Below are 23,228 nucleotides of genomic sequence, written 5' to 3'. Positions count from 1 at the left end.
TGTGGACCACTTGTTTTGTGTGTAGTAGTTTTTCAAATCAGCACTTTAGAAAAACACACACATAAATAAAAAATCAGTACTTTTTAATTGGTTAAAGCCATCCTGAAGGAAATTGTCCCCTGATTTGGATTAAGGCATTGGAACAACATTCATCCTGGAGACCGCAATCAACAGGAAAAACTGAGAAAATGAATATTAATTTAACTTGGGATACAGCCTTGTCAGCTGCCCTGTTATGGATCAGTGGCTCCCAGAAGCAGGCTTAAATTAAGCCCCTTTGAAATATTGTCTGATAGGCCATTCCAGGTGTCTGCCTCGGTGGGAGAATCCAGAAATGCTCTAAAAGAACTAGCGGTTGCCAAATATGGTAGAATATTGAGCACTAAACTCTGTTCATGAGGTCTGCCTATACAACGGAAGTAAATGGTGATTTCACTGTAGCTGGAGAAGCATCAACCTATTTGTTTATTTTTGTCCAAATAAATAGCATAGGAATTTAGTATATGTATTGGGAACTGGAACGAAAACTCCAAGTTCAATTACAAATTAGACAACAAAATGCTAAGGGGCTTCATCAGATTCAAATAGTTGTAGATAAAAAAGGAAAGAGGATTTTACTACTGACTAAAGATTCTAAGGAATATTCATCACCCCCATTCAGCAGAAAGTAGCCAGAGCGGTCTTCATGCCTTTCCCCACAACATTGTGGAATATGGACATTGACAGTGGGGAACTGTGATAAGGAACAACCTTTGTATTCTATTATAAGTTAATCACAAAAGAGATGTTGCCTATAAGCTTAAATGATACATCATGGCCCATCTCTGGGAACCCTGCCTCTCAGATAATGAGCATGAAGCTAAAATACCTTTGTTTAGCTCACAGGAAACATCCTGACCAGCCCACCTGTGAATGACTGCAGGAAGGAAGAAATGAACACATCCTCTCCAGAGACTGACTGGAACCAGGAAATGTTTGGCTTTAGTCCCTCTCCTTTTAGTATAAAAGAAGCCTGAATTCTAACTCAGGCAAGATGGTTCTTTGGGACAGAAGTCCACTATTTTTTGGTTTGTTGGCTTTCCAAATAAAGTTACCATCCCTTGCCCCAACAACTTGTCTCTCGATTTATTGCCCTATCGTGCTGTGAGCGATACGAGCTTGGACGTGGTAACATTATCTTCTAGACCTTACTCTATAACTTCTGAAAGTCAGCCATTATTTGTATTTTCATTCCCTTATGTAGAAAATGTTTTTTTCTCTGGCTACTTTTAAGGTTATCTCTTTAAATGGGGTTCTCAGTAGTTTAAATATATGCCCGGGTGTGGTGTTCCTTCTGTTTATTCTGTTTGAGGTTTACTGAGCTTATTCTAAGGGGGAGAATTCTAAACCCTTTAGTCTTTCCAAGTAATTTCTTTACTTATGGTAAAAAAAAAAAATAGAGCTCTGATTTATACATCAAATCTAAACAATAGTTGTCCCTTGCTTTTGCTGCAGGTATTTATGAAAGAGGAGAGAAGGAAATAGGTATTTCTTGTAGTGATCCACCTGCCTCCCAGTTCTTAGCCAGCTGGTTTCACAGATCAGAGTTGCTGAGTGTTGACAGGACCTTTAGGACCAGAAAGCAGCTCAGGCTTCTGGAAAAAGAGCCTCAGGAGGCACTCTGCCAATGTCTCAACGTTACAGAGCCATGTCCTTGAACATGGGACCCGGAGGGAGGGAGTCCATCTTGCACTCCACTGCCAGGCATGCAGCTTGGTGCATGAATTCTATTACGAACCTCAGCTCAGCAGTTTTTGGATCAAACAGGTTAAAGTACACTTTTCAAGACCACTATACCCAGAAGACATATTTCATCTTCTAGAAAAATCGGCCGCCTCTTTTTTTTCTGAGGACCTCTGCAGAGACTGAATGAGAAGACAGCTTTGCAGGTGAGAACAAAGGATCATTGCTCTGAGACTCCTCATCTCTTTCTGTTTCCACACTGAAGTGGAATGAATAAAAATGCTACTGTTGGATATGGATAAGAATTTCTCATCTGTGTTGAGAATTAAGCCAGATGAAACGGAATTATGCCAGATGAAACGGAAGCTATTCCCTTTGAGAAACCCGTATCAGGCATCTACTGTGTGTACGGCAGTATCCTAATTCTGTGAGAAGTTTTTCACTGGATAAAGACAGGCTTTTATTCTGAATTGATAAATTTGGAGCACTTTGGGAGCTTGCCATCGGTAGATGGGTGATAGAAAATGTAATAGCATCTGGGAAGGAATAGGCTGGTTCAGGTCTCAGTATATAACAGAGATTGTTGACATACTATGCAAATATGATCTTATTTAATCCTCTAGTAATGTACTAAGTTACATAGTCAGACTTTTTTCCCCCTTGGATAAATGATGCCCAGGGAAATTAAGTGCCCTGCCTAAAGTGTCAAAGAGACAAGGTAGATTCTAGTAAAAGAATTACAATACAGGTGATATTAAATATGAATTTAAAACCATAAAAAAGAATGTAATTTTAAAAATCTCAGCTGTAATGCCCCTATATTTGGTGTTTCCTTCTAATTTTTTATCTTTACATGATTTATGTAAATATGAACAGAAAAATACTTTATAGTTAGTTAGAATTTTTGCACTGTCATTTTAATCCTTTTCATGTTCATCTTTAAGACTCTCTCCTATGACAACATATATATCATAACTTTTATGTTAATGGGTTTTAGAGTAGTAAAATAATGATAGATCATAGTTTATGTAAATTATAGAGAGACATTGAGATTGTGTCCAATACTTCCCTGTTACTTAATATTGTATTGCTTTACAAACTTTTTCAGAGTATTTTTCTTCATTTGAATTGTTTTCTTTGAATAAATTCCCAGTTCTGGAATGGCTTTGTGAAAGGTTTCAAAGTGTGCTCTATAGGACTTTGCCCACTATCAATGCTGGCAACCCACTAAAATGAATCTCCTCAGTTTTAGTCAACTGCGTTTACTGAACACCATATTTGTGTTTTCAGTGTGTGTGTGCACACACGTACAGAAAGTTCTCCCAAATGTACTTGTTGATACTTTAATATCCCCAGTAAACTGGCATCAAATTGAATTTTTCATATTTTCATGTAATCTTTTTGTGAAATGCTCCTCGCTAATGTCTGATTAGTCTTTAGAAATGATACATGTCTACTACTGTCTTGATACTTTCCAAGATATGGCACAGGTACTTCTATTCTGGTCTGAGCCTTTTTTCAGAGGAGCAACTAGTAGAAATTCCCATGCCCAGAACATAGTTGGCCTTCTGCAAGTACTTGTTGAATGAATGAAGGAGTCTTTTTCCCCTTGGTAAGCAGAGTGACTAAATCGATTATGTTGATACAAATACATAGTACATTCAATCACTAAACAGACATTGAGTCCTTACTGTGTGTAATAAACATTGAGAATAATAAAATAAATCATTGGAGGCCCTGCCCAGAGGACTGATAATCTAGAAGACAAAATGCAATTTACTGTAACAAGTTGTGTGACTGAAATATGTACATAACCTTAGGGGAGTGCAGAAAAGAGAGTGATTTGTATTGTTTGGATTGAGGAAATAGAGGGAGTCAATAGGGGAAAACCTGAAATTTGAGTAAGACTTTGAAACGGGAGCAAAAGCTGGATTTAGAAGGTCTTCTGGAAGTAGAGCATAAATAAAATGAAGAAAGGCAGGAGTTGTTAAATCAGATACTGAGTTAAAGAAATAGTCTGTGGTCTTCTGGGGAATAGAAGGACGACAGAGGAGACTAATAGACTTTACCTTGATAGTAAAAAAAAAAAAAACTCATTTACAGGACTTAAGTAAGTCTTACCAGTCCCAGTGACTGCCCACAGCAGCTACAGTCAAGATACAAACAACACTTTAAAAATTAACTTAAAATGGGTTAAAGACTTAAATGTATTAAGACTTGAATTCGTAAAACTCCTAGAAGAAAACATGGGGGAAAAAACTTGACCTTGGTCTTGGCAATGAGTTTTGGATATGACAACAGAAGCACAAGCAACGAAAGCAAAAAATAAAGTGGGACTATATCAAACTAAAAAACTTATGGAGGGCTTCCCTGGTGGTTGAGAGTCCACCTGCCGATGCAGGGGACACAGGTTCGTGCCCCGTTCCGGGAAGATCCCACATGCCGCGGAGCAGCTAGGCCCGTGAGCCATGGGCACTGAGCCTGTGCATCCGGAGCCTGTGCTCTGCAACGGGAGAGGCCACAGCAGTGAGAGGCCCGTGTACCGCCAAAAAAAAAAAAAAAAAAAAAAATGCTTATGGAGAGAAAAAAAACAGTCAACAAAATGAACAACCTATGGAATGGGAGAAAATATTTGCAAACCAATAAGGGGTTAATATCCAAAATACGTAAAGAACCCATACAAGTTAAGAGCAAAAAATATATATTGTATATATATTTAATCCTGTTTAAAAATGAGCAAAGAAGCCCTGAAAAGACATTTTTCCAAAGAAGACATACAAATGGCCAATAAGTACATGAAAAGATGCTCAAAACAAAATCACAATAATACCTCACACCTGTTTAAATGGCTATTATCAAGCAGACAAGAGATAAGTGTTGTCAAAGATGTGGAGAACAGGGAACCCTAATGTACTGTTGGTGGGATTATGAGTTGGTGCAGCCACTATGGAAATAGTATGGAGGTTCCTATAAAAATTATAAATAGAACTACCATATGATCCAGTAACCCCACTTCTGGGTACATATCTGAAGGAAATTAAATCACTATCTTGAGGAGACACCTGCACCCCCATGTTCACTGCAGGATTATTCACAAGAGCCAAGACATGGAAATAATCTAAGTGTCCATAGATGGATGAATGGATAAATAAGTTGTGGTATATCTATACACTGGAATATTATTCAGTCATGAGAAAGAAGAAAATTCTGCCATTTGTGACATGGATAACTTGAGAGCATTATGCTAAGTGAAAAAAGTCAGATAGAGTAAGACAAATACGCTATGATCTCAGTTGCATGTGGAATCTGAAAAAAACCAAACTGATTGAAACAGAGAAGAATAGTGGTTGCAAGCAACCAGGGGTTGGAGGAGATGCAAAGATGTTGGTCAAAGGGTACAAACTTCCATTTATGAGATAATTGCTGGAGATCTGGTGTGTAGCATGGTGACTATAATTAACAGTGCTGTATTATGTACTTGAGAGTTGCTGAGGAGTAGATCTTAAATGCTCTCACAACAATGCAAAAAGAAATATGTGATGTGATGGAGATGATAACTAACCTTATTGTGGTGATCATTTTGCAATGTACCTATGTATCAACTCATCACATTGTACACCTTAAACTTACACAACATTATATGTCAATCATATCTCAATAAAGGTGGGGAAAAAAGAGAGATAACCACCTCCTTAGTGGTTCTGGTCTAGATTCTCCTCCCCTCAAATCATGAAGGGACCTCCCGGTTAAATGAAGGGACTATTTTTTCTCCCCAGATTACTGACAAAAAGTCCAGGTAAAAGGGAACACATATGCAAAATCAAAACATTAATTTGTCCAAGATTCTCCAACATGTTAAGACAGCAGGATCAAAACATGAAAAGAAGTCTTTGGTAACTGGAGCATGACTGCCAATAGACGCAAACTAATACTAGTTCCATTTCTCCAAGTACAGATTCTACCTGCTCATCCCAAAGGACCACTGTTCCCAAAGGGTTGAGCTGAAGAGGAGCAGGCCCTGAACACAGTGACCAGAGAGCTGGGAAGCCAAAGTAAGTAGAGAAGAAGCCAGCTGAGGTCAGTTTCCTAGCATTGATGAGCTAAATTCATGGATACCAAAAACAGACCGGGGATGACCTTTAAAAGAACAGTCAGGAACTTAGGCAAATAAATGAGTTTAAACAACAATGACTTTCTCCTAATATCTACAGGGTTCTGCATATTCCAAGTTTAATGCCATTTTGAGTCTAACAAGAACTTTCTCCATAGTTCTTGTCAGGAAGAGTTAGCCAGTCATTCCCAGGGATATGACAGCTGACATCTAACACCATCCTCTCTTCAATGGCCAGTTCTAGTGCAATCTCCTTTAAGAACGCTATAAGCTTCCACTGAGAAGTATTCTCTGTCTTTTGTGAATCTCGTAGGCCTTAGGCAGAACATTTGATTTGCCACAGTCTTCTGTCTACATTTTTAGTCAGCATGTTATGATCCAATTCTTCTGATCATCCTAATTTCCTACAGTGAGTCAAAATGCAGAAATGCTGCTTTATCTTACATAGTAATATACACTATACACATCAGACTCTTAGGTTTAGGGATGGGCTAAGGCTCAAGAAGAGGTGAGGATTGGGGATAGGGTGATTGAATTCGTTTTCAATATCATTTGGTAATAAAAATGAGAATAATTTATATTTTAAAGCATATCAAAATGGCTGCTTCAAAATGTCATGAATAGGCAGGAATAAAGACGCAGACCTCCTAGAGAACGGACTTGAGGTTATGGGGAGGGGGAAGGGTGAGCTGTGACAGGGCGAGAGAGAGTCTTGGACATATACACACTAACAAACGTAGTAAGGTAGATAGCTAGTGGGAAGCAGCCGCATGGCACAGGGATATTGGCTTGGTGCTTTGTGACAGCCTGGAGGGGTGGGATAGGGAGGGTGGGAGGGAGGGAGACGCAAGAGGGAAGACATATGGGAACATATGTTTATGTATGACTGATTCACTTTGTTATAAAGCAGAAACTAACACACCATTGTAAAGCAATTATACCCCAATAAAGATGTTAAAAAAAAATGTCATGAATTCTATAGCATTGTGATTGCATATTTATGGGATAAGTTAGCTCTCTCTATGGGGCATATGTTTGTTGTGTACTTGTTTTATTTTCCTTATTAGATTATGAGTGCTTAAACAACAGGAAATCTAAGCTCACAGTTGCTCAGAGAGTTAGTTGATCAAAATTAAGTGTATCAGTCAGGGTCCAAGCCGAAAAGTAGATTTGTTACAGGGAATCAACCGTATGCAACTGTGTGGACTAGTTCAGCAGTTTCTGTAAGGCTGTTTCTTCCCACCTGGTGCTGAAGACTGAAGTGCACAGGGAAGGTAGCTGGGAAAGGAACGTGAGAGGGAAAAAGAACAAGCTGAAACCCACAGTATAAGCTGAGGCTCACGGGGCCAGAGAAACTTTGTCGGTCCTACTGACCCTGACCTTGGTAGAATGGGTGTCCCGCAGAAGCCAGGTTCCTTTGGTAAGGAGCTAAACACCCACCTCTGGCCCAGGTGACAGACGAGCTGAAAGCAGACCTGGGGAGAGTGAGGCACTTGCCAACCCAGCCCCTACCTTGGGTCGTGAGTTTAGCTGCCAAACGCCTGCTGCTTCGACTCTGCCCTCCAGGTCCTCCTGAGGAATCTCTCTGTGGCCCACCCTAACTGGAAATGTGTAGGGAAGGGAATTCTGAGAAATGTAGTTCAGCCTAGCTGAGGTGACACTCACCACAGTTGTTGAGATGCCAGTGAGTTCTCAATAAATATTTATTGAGCGATTGCATAAGTGAAAGACCGCATGGATGAATAAATCAATACTTAGGTTTCCAGGCTAGTCACAAAAGTCTATTTCAATGGTAATGAAGCCATACTAAGATACCGTTGAATAAAAATCAAGGCCAGACTTTGGGAAGGAGAGCCTTTATTTGAAAGGATTATTTCAAGAGTGGGGAAAAGGAGTGCTGTAACAGAAAGAGGGTATTATTTCAACAGGAGAACTCTTAGACCATAACATCTGCAAACACCTGAAAGGTCAGGCAGGAAATGGTTATTCTTTTATGGAAAGGAGTAAGCAAGGTTCATGGGGGATCATTCTGAATGCCAGTGGTGGCTCTGGCTGAGCATAGGTCACAGTGCAGAGCCCTGTGTGGAGGAGAGAAGCTTGACTAATGTGCGCTCAAGCCCATAACTTTTGTTAAGACATCAGAACACTTTGTTCTGATGGTTCAGTGGGGATAAACGGTCAAGCTAACCATTTATGAAGGAAGAGTAAACAGGGTTGCAAAGAACCCAGTTCTTCTGCCCGTTTTTTAATTGGGTTGTTTGGGGGTGGGGTTGATGTTGAGTTGTATGAGCTGTTCATTTGTTGAAGATTGGGAATTTGAAGGCTTAGTAGCTGGCCTTGTCATAGGTAACAGGGGGACACGGTGAGTCTTACTACGCCAAACAGAAGAAAGGACAGTGCTTTGCAGGAAGACATTTCAAAAACACGAAGGGGATGGAGAGGTTTCTTTAGCAATTGCTGTTTTCCAGGATAACAGGGCTTAGGTGTCTTTGTGTGTCTTGCAGCACTTCTCATCCCTTGGTTTTCGATCCTCTCTTTAGATTAAGGTACCTGCCAAGATGTTCCACTTACAAGGCCCGCAACTGCTGCAGATGTTAGAGAAATCCTTGAGGAAGAGCCTCCCTGAGTCCTTAAAGGTGAGAGTGGAACATTCTTAGGGGAAAAAGGACTAGCAACAGCCTCAGAAAAAGGTGGGCAAGAGAACAAGCATTCACTGAGCACCTACTCTGTGCCAGACGCTCACTCATCTTGCATCTCATTTAGTTCACATCATCTCTCTGCAAGGCAGGTACATCATGTCTGTAGAACCAAAGAGGAAACGGAGGCTCAGTTATGACTTGACCAAGATCACAGCAATAGTGAGTGGCAATGCTATGATTGGAATCCACTATGTTCTTTGCTGTGTGATGACCCCAAAACTTTCCCTTGTGCCCTTTCAACTCTTATGTTATATAACACTGGAAGTTTGTCCAGAACTGGCAAAGTTAATGTGTAATTTATTCTTCCCAAACAATCAAGTGCCTGATGAAAAGTTAACCATTGTGATTCTTCTTTGTAATTAATAACTGGTCAATTTCTGTTTTGTCAAACCCCAAAGGATTATTATGTTTAACCTGGGGTGAGACAGAAATTGTGTATAAGAAGTGATCTTATACCACAGAGAAGTGTTTTTTCTTGCAATAATATATGTTGCAAAGGGACTAGGCTATTGTTAAAGAGTGCCACTGCATTATGATAAAGGCATTAATTCATCAAGGAGACATAAGAAAGGCTGAAATGTATACACCCAACAACAAAGGCTCAAAGTACCTGAGACAAAAACTGATAGAACTGAAAGAAGACATAGGGAAACACACAGGTATAAAGACTTCAGCATTCCTCTCTTAGCAATTTGTAGAATAGACAGAAAACCTATAAATATATGTGAACTTATTACATATGAAATACAATGAACCAGCCTGAAGTAACTGGCATTTATAGAATACTTTCCACAACCACAGCAGAGTACATATTATTTTCAAGTGCACATGGAACATTTACCAAAGTAGACCATAATTTTGAAAAGTTTAGAAGAATTGAAATCATACCAAGCATGTCCTTGAACAATATAGAATTAAACTCAAAATTAAAAAAACCTGAAAGGTGTCTGGGAAATACCTGAATTTCTAGAAATTATATACTTCTAAATAAATCATGCTTAAAAATCACAAGTGAAATTAGAAAATATTTTAGTTGAACGAAAATAAAAATACAACTTTTGAAAAGTTTTGGGATGCAACTAAAGCAGTGATAACTGGGAAATAGATAGCATTAAGCGCTTATAATAAAAAAGAATAATGGTCTCAAATCAATGCTTTAAGTTTCTACCTTAAAAACTAGAAAAAATAGTAAATTAACCTCAAAGAAAACACAATTAAGAAAATTATGAAAGATAAGAGCTGAAATCAGTAAATTTGAGAAGAGAAAAACAATTAAGAAAATCAATAAATCTAGACTCTGGCTCAGTGAAAAAAAATCAATAATGTTGGTAAAGTTCTAACCAAACTGACCAAGAAATAGAAGACACAAATTATAAATATCAGGAATAGAACAGGGAGCATTACTACAAACACAATAGACATTATAAAGATATTAGGATACACTGTTTGCAATGCTGAGCTCATAAATTTCACAATGTATGTTCTGTGAAAAGCACAAATTACCACAGGTCACTGAAGAAGAAAAATGCAAACTATATTGTCCTATATCTATTGGAGAAATTGATTTTGTAATTTAAAACATTCCAACAAAGAAAACTCCATGTCCAGATGGTGTCAGTGGCAATTTCTACTACACATGTAAGGAAAAAATAATACCCCTTCTACACAAACTCTTGCAGAATAGAGCAGAGGAGAAAACACTTCTCAAATCATTTTATGAGCCCAGAATTACCCTGATACCAAAATCAGAAGTGGGTATTACAAGAAAAGAAAACTACAGAACAATATCCCTTGTGAACAGAGATTACCCTCAACAAAATACTATGAAGTCAAATCCATCAATATATCGAAAGGATGATACATCATAACCAAGGGGAGTTTATCTTGGAAATGCAAGGCAGGTTCAACATTCAAAAATCAATCAATGTAATTCACCATATCAACAGACTGAAAAAGAAAAGCCATATGATCTTCTCTCAATAGATGCAGAAAAAAATATTTGACAAAATGTAATATTCCTCATAGAAATAAAACTCTCAGCAAACTAGGAATAGAAGGAATTTCTTCAACCTGATAAAAAGCATACTGGAAAAATCTACATCTATCATCATACTAAATAGTGAAAGAGTGAATGTTCCTCCTAAGATCGGTAACAAGGCAAGGATATTCATTCTCACACTTCTATTCAACATGGTACTGGATATCCTAGCCAGTACAATAAGGCAGGAAAAAGAAATAAAAGGCATATGTATTGGAAAGAAATAAATTAGTGTTTATTCACAGATGGTATGATTGTGTAATGTAAAAAATCCTAAGGAACCTACCAAAAAGCAACCCTAAAAAGCTCCTAGATATATAACGGAGTTTAGCAAAGGCTTAAGGTGAATATACATAATACAAACATTGTTTTTCTATGTGCTAGCAATGAATAATTGGAATTAAAAATTAAAAATCAATACCTTTATAAGCAACCTCCCCCCCCCAAAAAAAAACCAAGAGACAACAACAACAACAAAAAACCTTAGGTATAAACTGTTAATTTACAAGGCTTGTCTCTAAAATGAATCTCATTTTCGTTTGTTGATGAATCACAGCTCTGGACTTCTCAGGGCAGCATGAATATGATGTATAATTCAGTCAATTACACTGATCCTGCTGATGGGAAACCTGGAAGGAATAGCATCATATTACGCCTTGTTTTACCTTTTTCTGGTGCTCTGACACCTTGTATAGGGATCATGTGTAGACTCAGCCACGAGTGCTGAGTGCAGCCCAGAGACACTGATCCTTCTGACTGAGGTAGGGTAGGGAACTGTCGAGAGGAACAAGGTCAGGAGTCAGACTGCTCTGACCCCACAAATTCATTGTTTTCTGGGTAACACTGCAAAAAGTAAACATCTCTAAGTCTCAGTGCTCTTGCATGTAAAATGAGTAAAACTGGAAAGTAAATACTCTCGGTAGACATTCCTCAACCTTAAAGAGGGTTATGATTACCTTGCAGAGCTGTTGGGAGGATTAAATAAAATATGATAAAATTTATAGCCAACACTTCTAGAACACTTACCAAATGTCAGGAACTACACAAAGTGCTCGACATGAACTCAAAAGTCTAACTCAAAAGTCATTTGGGGCTTCCCTGGTGGCGCAGTGGTTGGGAGTCTGCCTGCCGATGCAGGGGACGTGGGTTCGTGCCCCGGTCCAGGAAGATCCCACATGCCGCGGAGCGGCTGGGCCCGTGAGCCATGGCCGCTGAGCCTGCGCGTCTGGAGCCTGTGCTCTGCAACGGGAGAGGCCATGGCAGTGAGAGGTCCGTGTACAGCAAAAAAAAAAAAAAAAAAAAAAGACTATGTAGATTTGTGTTTACTGACATGGAAATATGCTCATAGTATAGTGTGTATGTGTACGTATGGGGGGGAATAGATGTTAAATTAATATGTATTAGGTAATTTCATGTTTAAAAACAATGTGTAAATAAACGGAATAAAATGGAAAGAGAACACTAAATTCTGCAATGTGGTAGTAGATGATTTTTAATTTATTCATTTTATTTATCTGGATTTTAAAAAATATTCATATAATATTCTCATTGTTTGACCCCAAAATCTAGAACCTAGTGGAACCTGAAGATTGAACTGAATGCCCTATTAGGTACTTACCCTCATTTCATAGAAACAAACTGAACTGATCAAACGCAAGGCACTTTGCCAACCCTTCCTCATAAGCTGACCCTCTCACTTTGTCTGGATACTGCAGGTTTATGGGACCGTCTTCCACATGAATCAGGGAAACCCATTCAAGCTAAAGGCCCTGGTGGACAGGTGGCCTGATTTTAATACAGTGGTTATCCGCCCTCAGGAGCAGGTAAGGTGCCAGATGTGGAATGAATTTGCATCTATGTTTGTATTCACTATGAACCTACCATGTACCTTGCAATGTGGTAGACCCTGGGGATACCAAAATGAATTGCAGTGATAGTGAACAAGTCCCTGTCCTCAAGAACTTCACAGCCTGGAGGGAAACACAGACAAGCAGATAAATTACAACATGCTTTGAAAATGTACAAAAACATACGAGATACAGAAGTGGCACTGACCAAGAGATGATTAAAACTGTAGATGTCAGGGGATGCAGGGAGAGAATCAGAGAGCCTTCATAACAGACATTTCACCAAAACTGAATTTTGAAGAATAATAGGTTTTTGACAGGTTGACAAGAGCAGAGATTGCATTCTAAGCAGAGAAAATAACACCCAAAAATATGTGAAGTTAAACATGAATAATGTTAAGGAAATATAAAGAACAAATTACAATGCTTGTATCTGGGAATATATTTTCAGTACCAGACTTTTAAAAATCACTCAAACTAAGTGGTTAATCTGTTTCAAATATAAATATGTTGCAAGCCTATTGCAAATATAAAATAAAAATTCATCTCATAGTATTTTGATATAAATTATTTACAAGTAAAATTTAAATGTATAGTGACTTTAAAAAAGCAAATTAAACAGAATACAAAAATAAAGATAATTTAATTATTGAAATCTAAAAATGGAATAATATTCGCTTTTTTATGCAACTTTAAAACAGAGATTGTTGGTGGTATTAATGCTGAGGGCATTTCTGTGCAACACCTTCCAGCTATTCTACCCTTGTTGGGTAGTTGTTCTCTCCTTCCTTTGCCTTAAAAATAAATCTCACCCTTTATTTGTTAATTTTGAGCAGATCTTATTGAGCAAGTTTCGCATTTCCGTTTTGTTGGGAATATGAATTATTTTGTAAACAATAGTGCATTGTGGGTTACATTTTAGAGACATCACGTGTCTTCACTCTGTATAGCTTTATCCCATGTGAGAATTCTAATACAAAGTTACCTGTGTCAATTTCAATATTGTTTTCGTAATCCATTTGTTCTGAGACTCTTTGAAACAGAGTAACATTTACTCTTGCAATGGAAACTTGTCTTTGACAAAAATTCCTTCCTTCTCCTGAGGATTACAGAATTACTGAGGAATGCTTTGTGAACTGGTATGTGTTTGGCTGATTTGAAATTGTAATGTAACATATAAATACCTAGTTCATCAAGTTTTTCTTACTCATAAGTGGAATAATTCATTAAATCCTTTACTTAGTCTTATGATGTAAATGATTCAGGAATGATGATAGTACATCAAGAAGAATATCAATATTTAGGTTTGTAAAACATCACTGTATAATAAATACCAAGCACAAGTAATCCAATCACTGGATAGAGTCAATTTGATTTATTTGTATTACCCAACCAAACAGGATATGGCAGATGACTTTGATCACTACACCAACAGCTACCAAATCTATTCTAAGGACCTCAAGAACTGTCAAGAATCCCTTAGCACATCAGACGTCATCAACTGGAAACAACATTTGCAGATCCAAAGTATGTAAGGGATCTGGGATATGTGCTGGCTGCTAGGACTGCTCATATCTATATACCCGTAGGGTCACTTTTTATCCTGAGTACATCCCCCTACAAACTTTATTTCCTTTTACCAAACTCCAGACACTCAGCTTGATGTTCATTCCCTGTATCGGCTGCCGCCATCTCTTCAGTGGAGTTGAATTCAAGCATTACAAACTCTAAGTTTCCTTTAAGAACGTGTGAGTGATGCAAGTTCTCGTTACTGGAGGATTCATGATATATTTTTCAGTCATATTCAGGATCCCTTAGGGTGATTGGATGTGAGAGCAGAGCTCCCCCTCTGGCCTTCCATTCCTAGAATTAGAATGATAAGTCCTTGTGCCACAGAGCACCACCCCAGTCACGAGAACACCTGTCATTGTTGGAGTCAGACTCCCTTGGGTGATATCCTTGCTCTGCCTGTGACTTGCTTTGTGATCTTGTGCAAGTGATGTAACTTAACTATTATTCAGTTCCCTCACATATAAAAAATGAAGATAATTAAAGTACCTAAAACATAAGGTTAATGTAAGGATTAAATGTGGTATCAGACCAATACCTGGGCATGTAGTATGTGAACATGCAAGGTTGCCTACTGTTTTCTAAATACCAATTCTCCTTGATTTCACAGTACTGTAGTCAGGATTTCTAGTATTATCTCTGTATTGCAGAAGAGAAAACATGCTTAGGTAGCTACATGGCCATGGTCACGTGGTCACTTGCAACAGCAGAGGCAACATCGTCTGACGTTAAGTCCTGCATAGCTTTTGTTGGGAAGCTTCGTGAAGCATCTAAATGGACAATTGCTTCTCTCCTAACTTTATCCCTCTTTAGGTTCACAGTCCAGTCTGGATGAGGTGATACGGAATCTTGCAACCACTAAATCCGTTCAGGTCAAGCAAACACAATGCATTCTCTATGTGATGTCTGAGACAGCGAGGAAACTTCTTCCTTCCCTGCCGGAGACAAAGAACTTACCTGCTGGATATGGCAGACCCAAAGCCATGTGAGTTTGAAAAAAGACGCTCTGCACTATTCACATCTTTCACTATTGAAGTAGCCTCCCAACTTCTCCCCTTATGTCCCCTCTTGTCTCCCTACAGTCCATTTCCAGGGTGATCGCTTTTCGTAGGGAATGTGGATTATGTCCATTCACCTGCCAAGAAGCCATTGAGGTTTCTCAGCATACTTTTTTTTTTTTTTTTTTTTTTGTGGTACGCGGGCTTCTCACTGCTGTGGCCTCTCCCGTTATGGAGCACAGGCTCCGGACGCGCAGGCTCAGCGGCCAGGGCTCACGGGTCCAGCCGCTCCGTGGCACGCGGGACCTTCCCGGACCGGGGCATGAACCCGTGTCCCCTGCATCGGCAGGCGGACTCTCAACCACTGCGCCACCAGGGAAGCCCTCAGCATACTTTTAATAAAACCAAACTCCTTTATGGACTTTTAAGGTCCCTTAAGACCTGGAACCCATCACCTTTTGGACTTCATTCTGTCCCTCTAGCTGACTCCCACCAGCAGCTCTGGCCATCTTTCTGCAGCTCGATCTCATACATTCACACATGCATTTGCACTTTGTCTGCCTACAGTGTCCTTCCCTGTGATCTTCATATATTTGCCTCTATCTGTCATTCATACTCTCAAATGTCATTTCCTCAGAGAGGTCTTCTCAGAGAACCCTGTCTAAAACCACCGCCTCCCATAAGTCTTCAACTGCAAAACCCAATTTTTATTCTTTATTGCATTTATCATTATCTGAAATCAGCCTGTTTGTGTGTGTACTGACCTGTTTGTTCTTTGACCCTCTCCCCTCCAACGTTTCAAACTCCACAAGTGCAGTGACCTTCTTTATGTTGTTCACTGATAAATCCTCAATACCAGACTGAACACACAGCAGATGCTTGAAAAATACTCATTTAATGAGTTCACAGAGCAGAAGTTTTCCAGTAAAGAGAAGTTAAACAAATTATATATTTTCCCCCATTGATGTCCAGTCTAACACTGAATAGAACGGAACACTGATGGTGGAGATTTGAGCTGGAGATGCCCAATCCTAGGACCCTCTGTGTGTTAATGTACCTGGAAAAGCTTTATTCACATTGTATCACACGTGATACCTGAAAAGCACCTGCACATCTATAATCTCATTTGATTCTCCTGTCCACCCCATGAGATAGACAAGGTAGGAGATATTATCCCTAGTTTCCTGACAGAAAATAGGCTCAGATAATGAAACAGCTTGTTCAGGTCCCATGGATGGTTAAGGGCATAATGGGCTTGAGTCTAGATCTCCTAGTTCCACATGGTGGGCTCTTTCTAGGACCCCCCCCCCCCCCCCCACCGAAGCCTCTTTACAGCCTGCAGATGCCTTCAGATTCAGTGTTCTGTACTTCGGGGGCCGCCTGCATGCCACATCACTCCCCCTCTCTGGACTTCATTCAGTTCCCACAGTGGCCAAGGACCCTCTGATGCCAACATTCTAAGATTCCATGATTCTAAGCTCTGGCTGTACATACAGCTTGCTAGCATGCGCTTTGGGGCACTTGCCTATTTTCTGTTTACCTAGTTTTCTTATCTGTAAAATGGGGGTGATATCAATTCCCTCATATTAAGGGGAGAGTCACTGCATTGCTGAAAGGACCGATACTTAATTTTTAGGTACTTATTGTTTATGGGCACAAGTCCTAGGTACTCATGATGTAGTTGCTCTTATATCAGTATTTTTGGAAGGTACTATTAATATCCCTGCTTTATAAAGAAGAAATGGAGGCAGAGAGACATTACATTGCCTGCTCGAGATCACACATCCAGCCAGGTTATGAATCCCGGCGGTCTGGTTGCAGAATCTGTACCTTTACCTGTGCTCTCATTTGCATTGTCTGAAGACAATTTGGGGGCAAACAAATATGATACTCCACAGTATGTGTGATTTATGGACTGTTCTTTTTCCTTCTTCTCAATAGTAACCAAGAGATGTTTAAACTCTCATCCCTGGATCCTACCCACGCTGCCTTGGTGAATAAATTCTGGCATTTCGGTGGCAATGAGAGGAGCCAGCGGTTCATCGAGCGCTGTATCCGGACCTTCCCCACCTTCTGCCTGCTGGGGCCTGAGGGGACCCCTGTGTCCTGGTCCCTGATGGACCAGACAGGAGAGGTGCGGATGGGGGCCACCCTGCCTGAGTACCGGGGCCAGGGTCTCGTCTCCCATATGTTGTTTGTCCACAGCCATGCTCTGGACAAACTCGGCTTCCCCGTATATAACCATACAGACAGAGCCAACAAAATCGTACAGAAAATTAGTCACAATCTGCAACACGTCCCCATGCCCTGTGATTGGAACCAGTGGAACTGTGTGCCTCTGTGAAGCAGCCACGAACCCAAGACAGTGCTGGGTGGGCTGGTCACATGGCAAGAGATGCTGGCGGAGGGGTGGGGGGGACAGAAAGAAAGAATAAACTGTAATCAGCAGTAAAGCAGTGTGTGTTGTTTGGGCTCTGGGGAAGCAGCGTGAGTGGTCAACAGAACCACCAGAGTCCCTTCTCCCAAATCACTCATGAATTTCCCTTTGGGTCCAGCAGACCTTCCTACTTCCTCCACATTCCAACCGTGGCAACCACCATTCTATTCTGTGAGTTCAACTTTTTGTTTTTGAAGATCCCACGTATAAGTGATATCATGCAGGATTTCTGTTTCTGTCTGGTTTATTTTACTGGTTCACAATTTTCTTTTAATACATATGGCTAGTAAGGAAACTATCCCTAATCAATAAGGAATAAATGCAACCCACTGCTCTACTGGTGCCATTATTCTTCTTTCCAGCACCATCATATCTATCTCTACTTAGAACGTGTACATGGAATGCAGAGTAAGACAACTTAAGTACTATAGCTTGTCATATCACAATAGCACGACAATTTAACATCTTGTTTTCCAGAAACAACACACATGCAAAAAGAAAATTGTTATTTAACAATAACTGTTAAAAGGTATGTGGCAGAGATACTTTGAATTTGAGGTAAATCAGGAAAAATCTATAAAATTGGATCGAATTTGTGGGAAATTATCACACATAACATTTGTACATTCTGTGAACTAGGTTAAATCTGTAAATACTGAATATGACTTTTTTTTTCTAAATTGACAAGATAAAAAAATTGGCATGTTATCAACTTGTTTCAAGTTGCAGGATGAATATGAATTACTTGTATCAAGACAAGACTACTCTAGGTAGAAAGGGATACTTCAAATGTAATGTTCTTTTGCGTGTAAAGAGGAGTTTTACAATTAATATCAGCCATTATTCTCATACCAAGCTGTAGGACATTTTATACAATTTAATAAAGGACTTTACATACTGAAAACCCTCCAACTAACATTGTATGTTATGCACTAGTGTGCTGTGCGGTTTCAGAAAATTAAAGCTTCGAAAATGTTCAGGAAGATGACTTTACTCTCAACTTTCTCTTGTAGTACAATCCACCCTTCGAAGAGTTCAGAAAGGAAACAAAAAATGTTGCATTGTCATCAAATATATTTTTAAGATAATGAATTTTTTGTCTTCCTCAAAAAGGAATTTGAGAATAGAATAGTGCATTAGGTACTAGTCTCTAGTGGTATGCATCTATATATTTATGTATATATATTTTTTTCCTCCAAGACACAGGAATTTTAAAAAATTCTCACATCTCAATAAAGCCATGAAACAACAAAATTCTCACATCTCTAATGAATTAGTGTAATCATAGGTATGATTATCAGAGAAGAAAGACACTGAGGATGTACCAGTGGTAGAAAAAAAAAAAGGATTCTCCAAGCTGGTACATCAAGGAAGAAGCCCTTCCTTATCTCGGGAGATGACCTGAAATTCTGTTGGTCTAAAACAGCACTTCTGTATGACATCTGCAATCATCATCGCATCACTGGAATTTTCTGAATACTGACAACGTAAAACAGCACAGATTCTAGTAATAAATTATATTAGCTGCTTATTTTTTACCTGAAAAAGGGCTTTATTTTATTTAAAGTTTGAAGGGTATTTTCACTAAGATGTAGAATTTTATCACTGTTTTTCCTGAAGCACTTTTTGCGATACTGTTCCAGTGCACTCGAACTTTGTAGTGACGAGAAGTCAACTGCAATTCTTATTATTCCCTGAAGGAAGTGTGTCTTTTATGTCTCTGCCTGCTTTGTCCCCCCACTTTTTAATTTTATGTATTTTATTGTGGTTGAAAAATATGAGATCTTAACTGTGTACAGCACAGTATTGTTCTCTATGAGCACAGCAGACCTCTAGAATTTTTTCATCTTACAAAATGGATACTTTATACTTATTGATAAGCAACTCATCATCTTTCCCTCTCCCCAGCTCCTGGTAGCTACCACTCCACTTTTTGCTTGTATGCGTATCATTACTTTAGATACCTCATATAAGTGGAATCATGCACTATTTGTCCTTCTGTAACTAGCTTATTTCACTTAGCATAAAGTCCTCAAGTTTCATTCATGTTGTCATATATTGCAGCATTTCCGTCTTTTTTAAGGCTGAATAATATTCCATTCTATGTATGTACCACATTTTCTTTATCCATTGGTCTGTCCGTGGACACTTAGGTGGCTTCCACATCTTGGCTACTGTAAATAATGTTTCAATGAACATGGGTGTGCAGATAGCTATTCAAGACCCTGAGTTCAACTCCTTTGTCTATATACCCACAAGTGGAATTGCCGGATCACATGGTAGTTCTAGTTTTAATTTTTGGAAGAACTGTTATACTGTTTTTCGCAGAGTCTGCACCATTTTACATTGCCACCAACAGTGCACAAGTGGCTGAATTTCTCTACATTCTTGCGAACAATTTTTAGTTTTTGCTTTTGGGAAAAGCTGGAATTTGGGGGTTTTGCCTTTGCTCACTCTGCATTAAGCTGGGGGGGAGGGGCTAGTACCAATGAGCGTGCACTAGTTCAAACCATCATCTTTGTTCTCAGTGGTTCCCAACATGGGGCTTTTTCCACTCAATACTCAGACTCAGGCAAGATGGAAAAATAAGTCCCTCAGGCTGCTCCTGAAAAGTCAGACCATTGCATGTCCGGTCCAGTCCTCTCGTCTTCCCTGGGACAAGCTGGGAGTTGGGGTCTTCCTCCCAGTGTGAAGTGCTGTGCTGCAGGGCTTGGGGGAGTACGGTAAGAAGGTACCACATATTTCCCTAGTGGCTTCAGTACTGCTGGTTTCATGCCCACCTGGTGTGCAGGAAGGAGCCTCTCAAGTGGTCTCTGGATTTCTCACAAGGGGAGTTGAGCTGTGTCTTATTTTAAAATTGGTGTGCCTAGGCTTTGGGGAGTGTGGGGTTTCCTATTATGCCATGTTACTGACTCTGACTGCTTTTATGACTTTCCTTTTATCTTTGCCTTTCAGAAATTTAATTATTGTGTTTCTAGGCTTGTTTTACTCTGTGTTTATCATGCTTAGGGTTTATTGAGATCCTTGGTTGTGTAGGTAGATATTTTAAACCAAATTTGCAATTTGGAGGCCATTAAAAAATGTTTAGTTCCTCTCTTTTTTCTCCTTCTGGGACTGCAATTATACATCTGTTAGATAATTTGATACAATCTCGCATGTCACTGGGGATCTAACCTTATTTTATTCAGAATTTTGAATATTAGAACCAGAATTGGCTAAATTATCAGACATTCATGAACTCCACTGGCCTCATGAGTATGACTGGACCTAGCGCCCTAAGGAAAGAATTATTGCCACTAAATTTTTTTTTTTTTTTCGGTATGTGGGCCTCTCACTGTTGTGGCCTCTCCCGTTGCGGAGCACAGGCTCCGGAAGCACAGGCTCAGTGGCCATGGCTCACGGGCCCAGCCGCTCCGCGGTGGGATCTTCCCGGACCGGGGCACGAACCCGCGTCCACTGCATCGGCAGGTGGACTCTCAACCACCGCGCCACCAGGGAAGTCCCAACCACTAAACATTTTTATGCACATTAGCAGATGCATATTGCATTGTATTAGATAATTTTTCATTTAGTTAATATAACATTTCTATATGCTTATCATGTACCAGGAACTTAAGTTATTATTGTCTAAGCAATTATAACTATGCATATCTAAATTAAGAAAAGATATGAAAAAAAAAAAAAGAAAAGATATGATCTTATTTCTACTTCTACCTAGGATTTAGAAAGCGGAGAAAGCTTTGTTCCCACACTAATGATGAGAAAAGGCTGGATAAACTACAAGATCATATATTTCCTGGAACTCATTAGGGATCAGTAGAGACAGGGAAACACACTTGCCTGAATTCCCCTATTAGATAAGAGTACTATTATTTACTCCTTATTGTAGATACAGACACAGAGACATGGAAAGATCAACTAATCAGTCCAAGGTCACAGTAGGTAAGAGGTGCAGTCAGGATCTCAACCCTGTTAGTTTGGCCCCATCTTACTCATCTGAGCCCCACTGCTGTGCTGCTTCTCTCGTCATTGGCAGCCCTAACCCAGCACCCAGAGAAACACTTCCACGAAAACTGACGCCAGTGCTCCTGAACCTTTTCCCTTGTACCTGACCCCAAAGTGTGTGAGAAGATTTATGTCTGCTATCCTGTGTAACACAGCAAAGGTAATAACCACAGAGTCAAGGAAGTGTCACCGGCAAATCCCATTAACAATTCCCAGGGAGTGTGTACATGTCCATCCTAAACTCCCAATCTATCCCTGCCCCCTCCCACCCTTCTGCTATATTTAAAATAGATAACCAACAAGGACCTACTGTATAGCACAGGGAACGCTACTCAATATTCTGTAATAACCTATATGGGAAAGGAATTTGAAAAAGAGTAGATACGGGTGTGTGTATAAGTGAAAATTCTTTGCTGCACACCTGAAACTAACACAGCATTGTTAATCAACTATGCTCCAATATAAAATAAAAATTAAAAAAAAAATCAAAACCAGTTCCCGGGGAATACAAACAGAATCTGGGTAATAAAATAAAGGCTAACCTTTCTCTTTTCTTTTGTGCTTCATCTGGTTTCATTTGCTCACAGGGTGCCTCGTGCAGAGGCCTCACACCCGGTGCTTCAGACCAGAGTTCCCGGTGTAAATGGCTGCACGGACGCTTCAGCTCTGAGGGCCTTGTGCAGAAGCACTGCCCACAACGCCAAGATTCAAGATGGTGGCAGCAGCAGAGGGCCGTGCGCACAGACCCTGCACCCGACACTGCCACCTGGAGCCCTGAGCAATATGCCTGCCCCAGACCCCAGAGAACTCCGCACCCGCCCTGCCAAGGAGAGAACCCTATAAGGCAGCCCTGCCCACCACCTGTCAGGGACAGTGTGTGCCCTAGAGCCAGAACTTGCACCTCTCCATTCCCTGATGGAAGAATAAAGCTTTCCTCTGCTTCTAAGCTGAACTAGTTCTCATTTTCTTGGTGGGAGCGATGCCACGCAGGAGAATCCTTCTTGGGGACCCACTGGAGAGGGTTGGTAACAGAAGAGCAGAGAAAACCCGACATGACAACACTTTTTTTCCAGCTGGGAAAACATTCCAGAGAGGTTAAGAGAGTAGTTTAAGGTTAAAGGGTAATAGAGACTCTTGAATCTTCTGACTGAGTGAGTGAGTGCAAGGGCTGAAAGAGACAGAGGACCAGGGGTCTGGGTTCAGGTGGGAGAGAGAAGGACCCTACTCTTGCGTTGTAGATAGTCTTTGTGGGATATGGACTCTACTGGGGCCAAGGTGTCCACTAGGCTGACCCCTTCCCCACCCCACCCACTTTCCCCTTCGTTAACCATAAGTTTGTTTTCTATGTCTGTGGGTCTCTTTTTGTTTTGTTTTGTAAATAAGTTCATTTGTATCTTTGTTTTTTTCAGATCCTACATATAAGCAATATCATTTGATATTTGTCTTTCTCTGTCTGGCTTACTTCACTTAGTATGATAATCTCTAGATCCATCCATGTTGCTGTAAATGGCATTATTTCATTCTTTTTTATGAATATTATTTTATATATACATACATATATGTATATGTTTGTATATACATACCACATCTTCTTCATCCATTCATCTGTCGATGGACACTTAGGTTGCTTCCATGTCTTGCCTACTGTAAATAGTGCTGCTATGAACATTGGAGTGCATGTATCTTTTCAAATTACAGTTTTTGTCTTTTCCAGATATATACCGAGGAGTGAGATTGTAGGATCATATGGTAACTCCATTTTTGTTTTTTTTAAGGAACCTCCATACTGTTCTCCATAGTGG

General features: G+C 39.9%; 1 protein-coding gene across 3 annotated transcripts; it reads left to right on the top strand.

Annotated features, from left to right (window-relative positions):
* Positions 1 to 1,738: 1,738 nt before the first annotated feature.
* On the top strand, positions 1,739 to 17,958 carry LOC309825793 (glycine N-phenylacetyltransferase). 3 transcript variants are annotated; one of them, XM_082659500.1, is made up of 7 exons: positions 1,739 to 1,928; positions 5,678 to 5,799; positions 8,374 to 8,469; positions 12,286 to 12,393; positions 13,818 to 13,944; positions 14,800 to 14,971; positions 16,926 to 17,958. In XM_082659500.1, exons 3-7 carry the CDS (start codon positions 8,392 to 8,394, stop codon positions 17,326 to 17,328), a joined length of 888 nt encoding a protein of 295 aa, XP_082515626.1. In that variant the 5' UTR covers positions 1,739 to 1,928; positions 5,678 to 5,799; positions 8,374 to 8,391; the 3' UTR covers positions 17,329 to 17,958. The 3 variants fall into 3 exon arrangements, with proteins under 3 accessions (XP_082515626.1, XP_082515625.1, XP_082515627.1); XM_082659499.1 differs by having other exon boundaries at positions 5,678 to 5,774; positions 16,926 to 17,956; XM_082659501.1 differs by lacking the exons at positions 1,739 to 1,928; positions 5,678 to 5,799 and adding an exon at positions 8,177 to 8,195.
* The last annotated feature ends 5,270 nt before the right edge of the window (positions 17,959 to 23,228 follow it).

The sequence above is a fragment of the Grampus griseus genome (genome assembly GCF_964374135.1).
Source record: "Grampus griseus genome assembly, chromosome: 8".
Classification (NCBI taxonomy): Eukaryota; Metazoa; Chordata; class Mammalia; order Artiodactyla; family Delphinidae; genus Grampus; species Grampus griseus.
The sequence above is the reverse complement of the archived record's forward strand: the minus strand, read 5'-3'. Positions and strand labels throughout refer to the sequence as shown.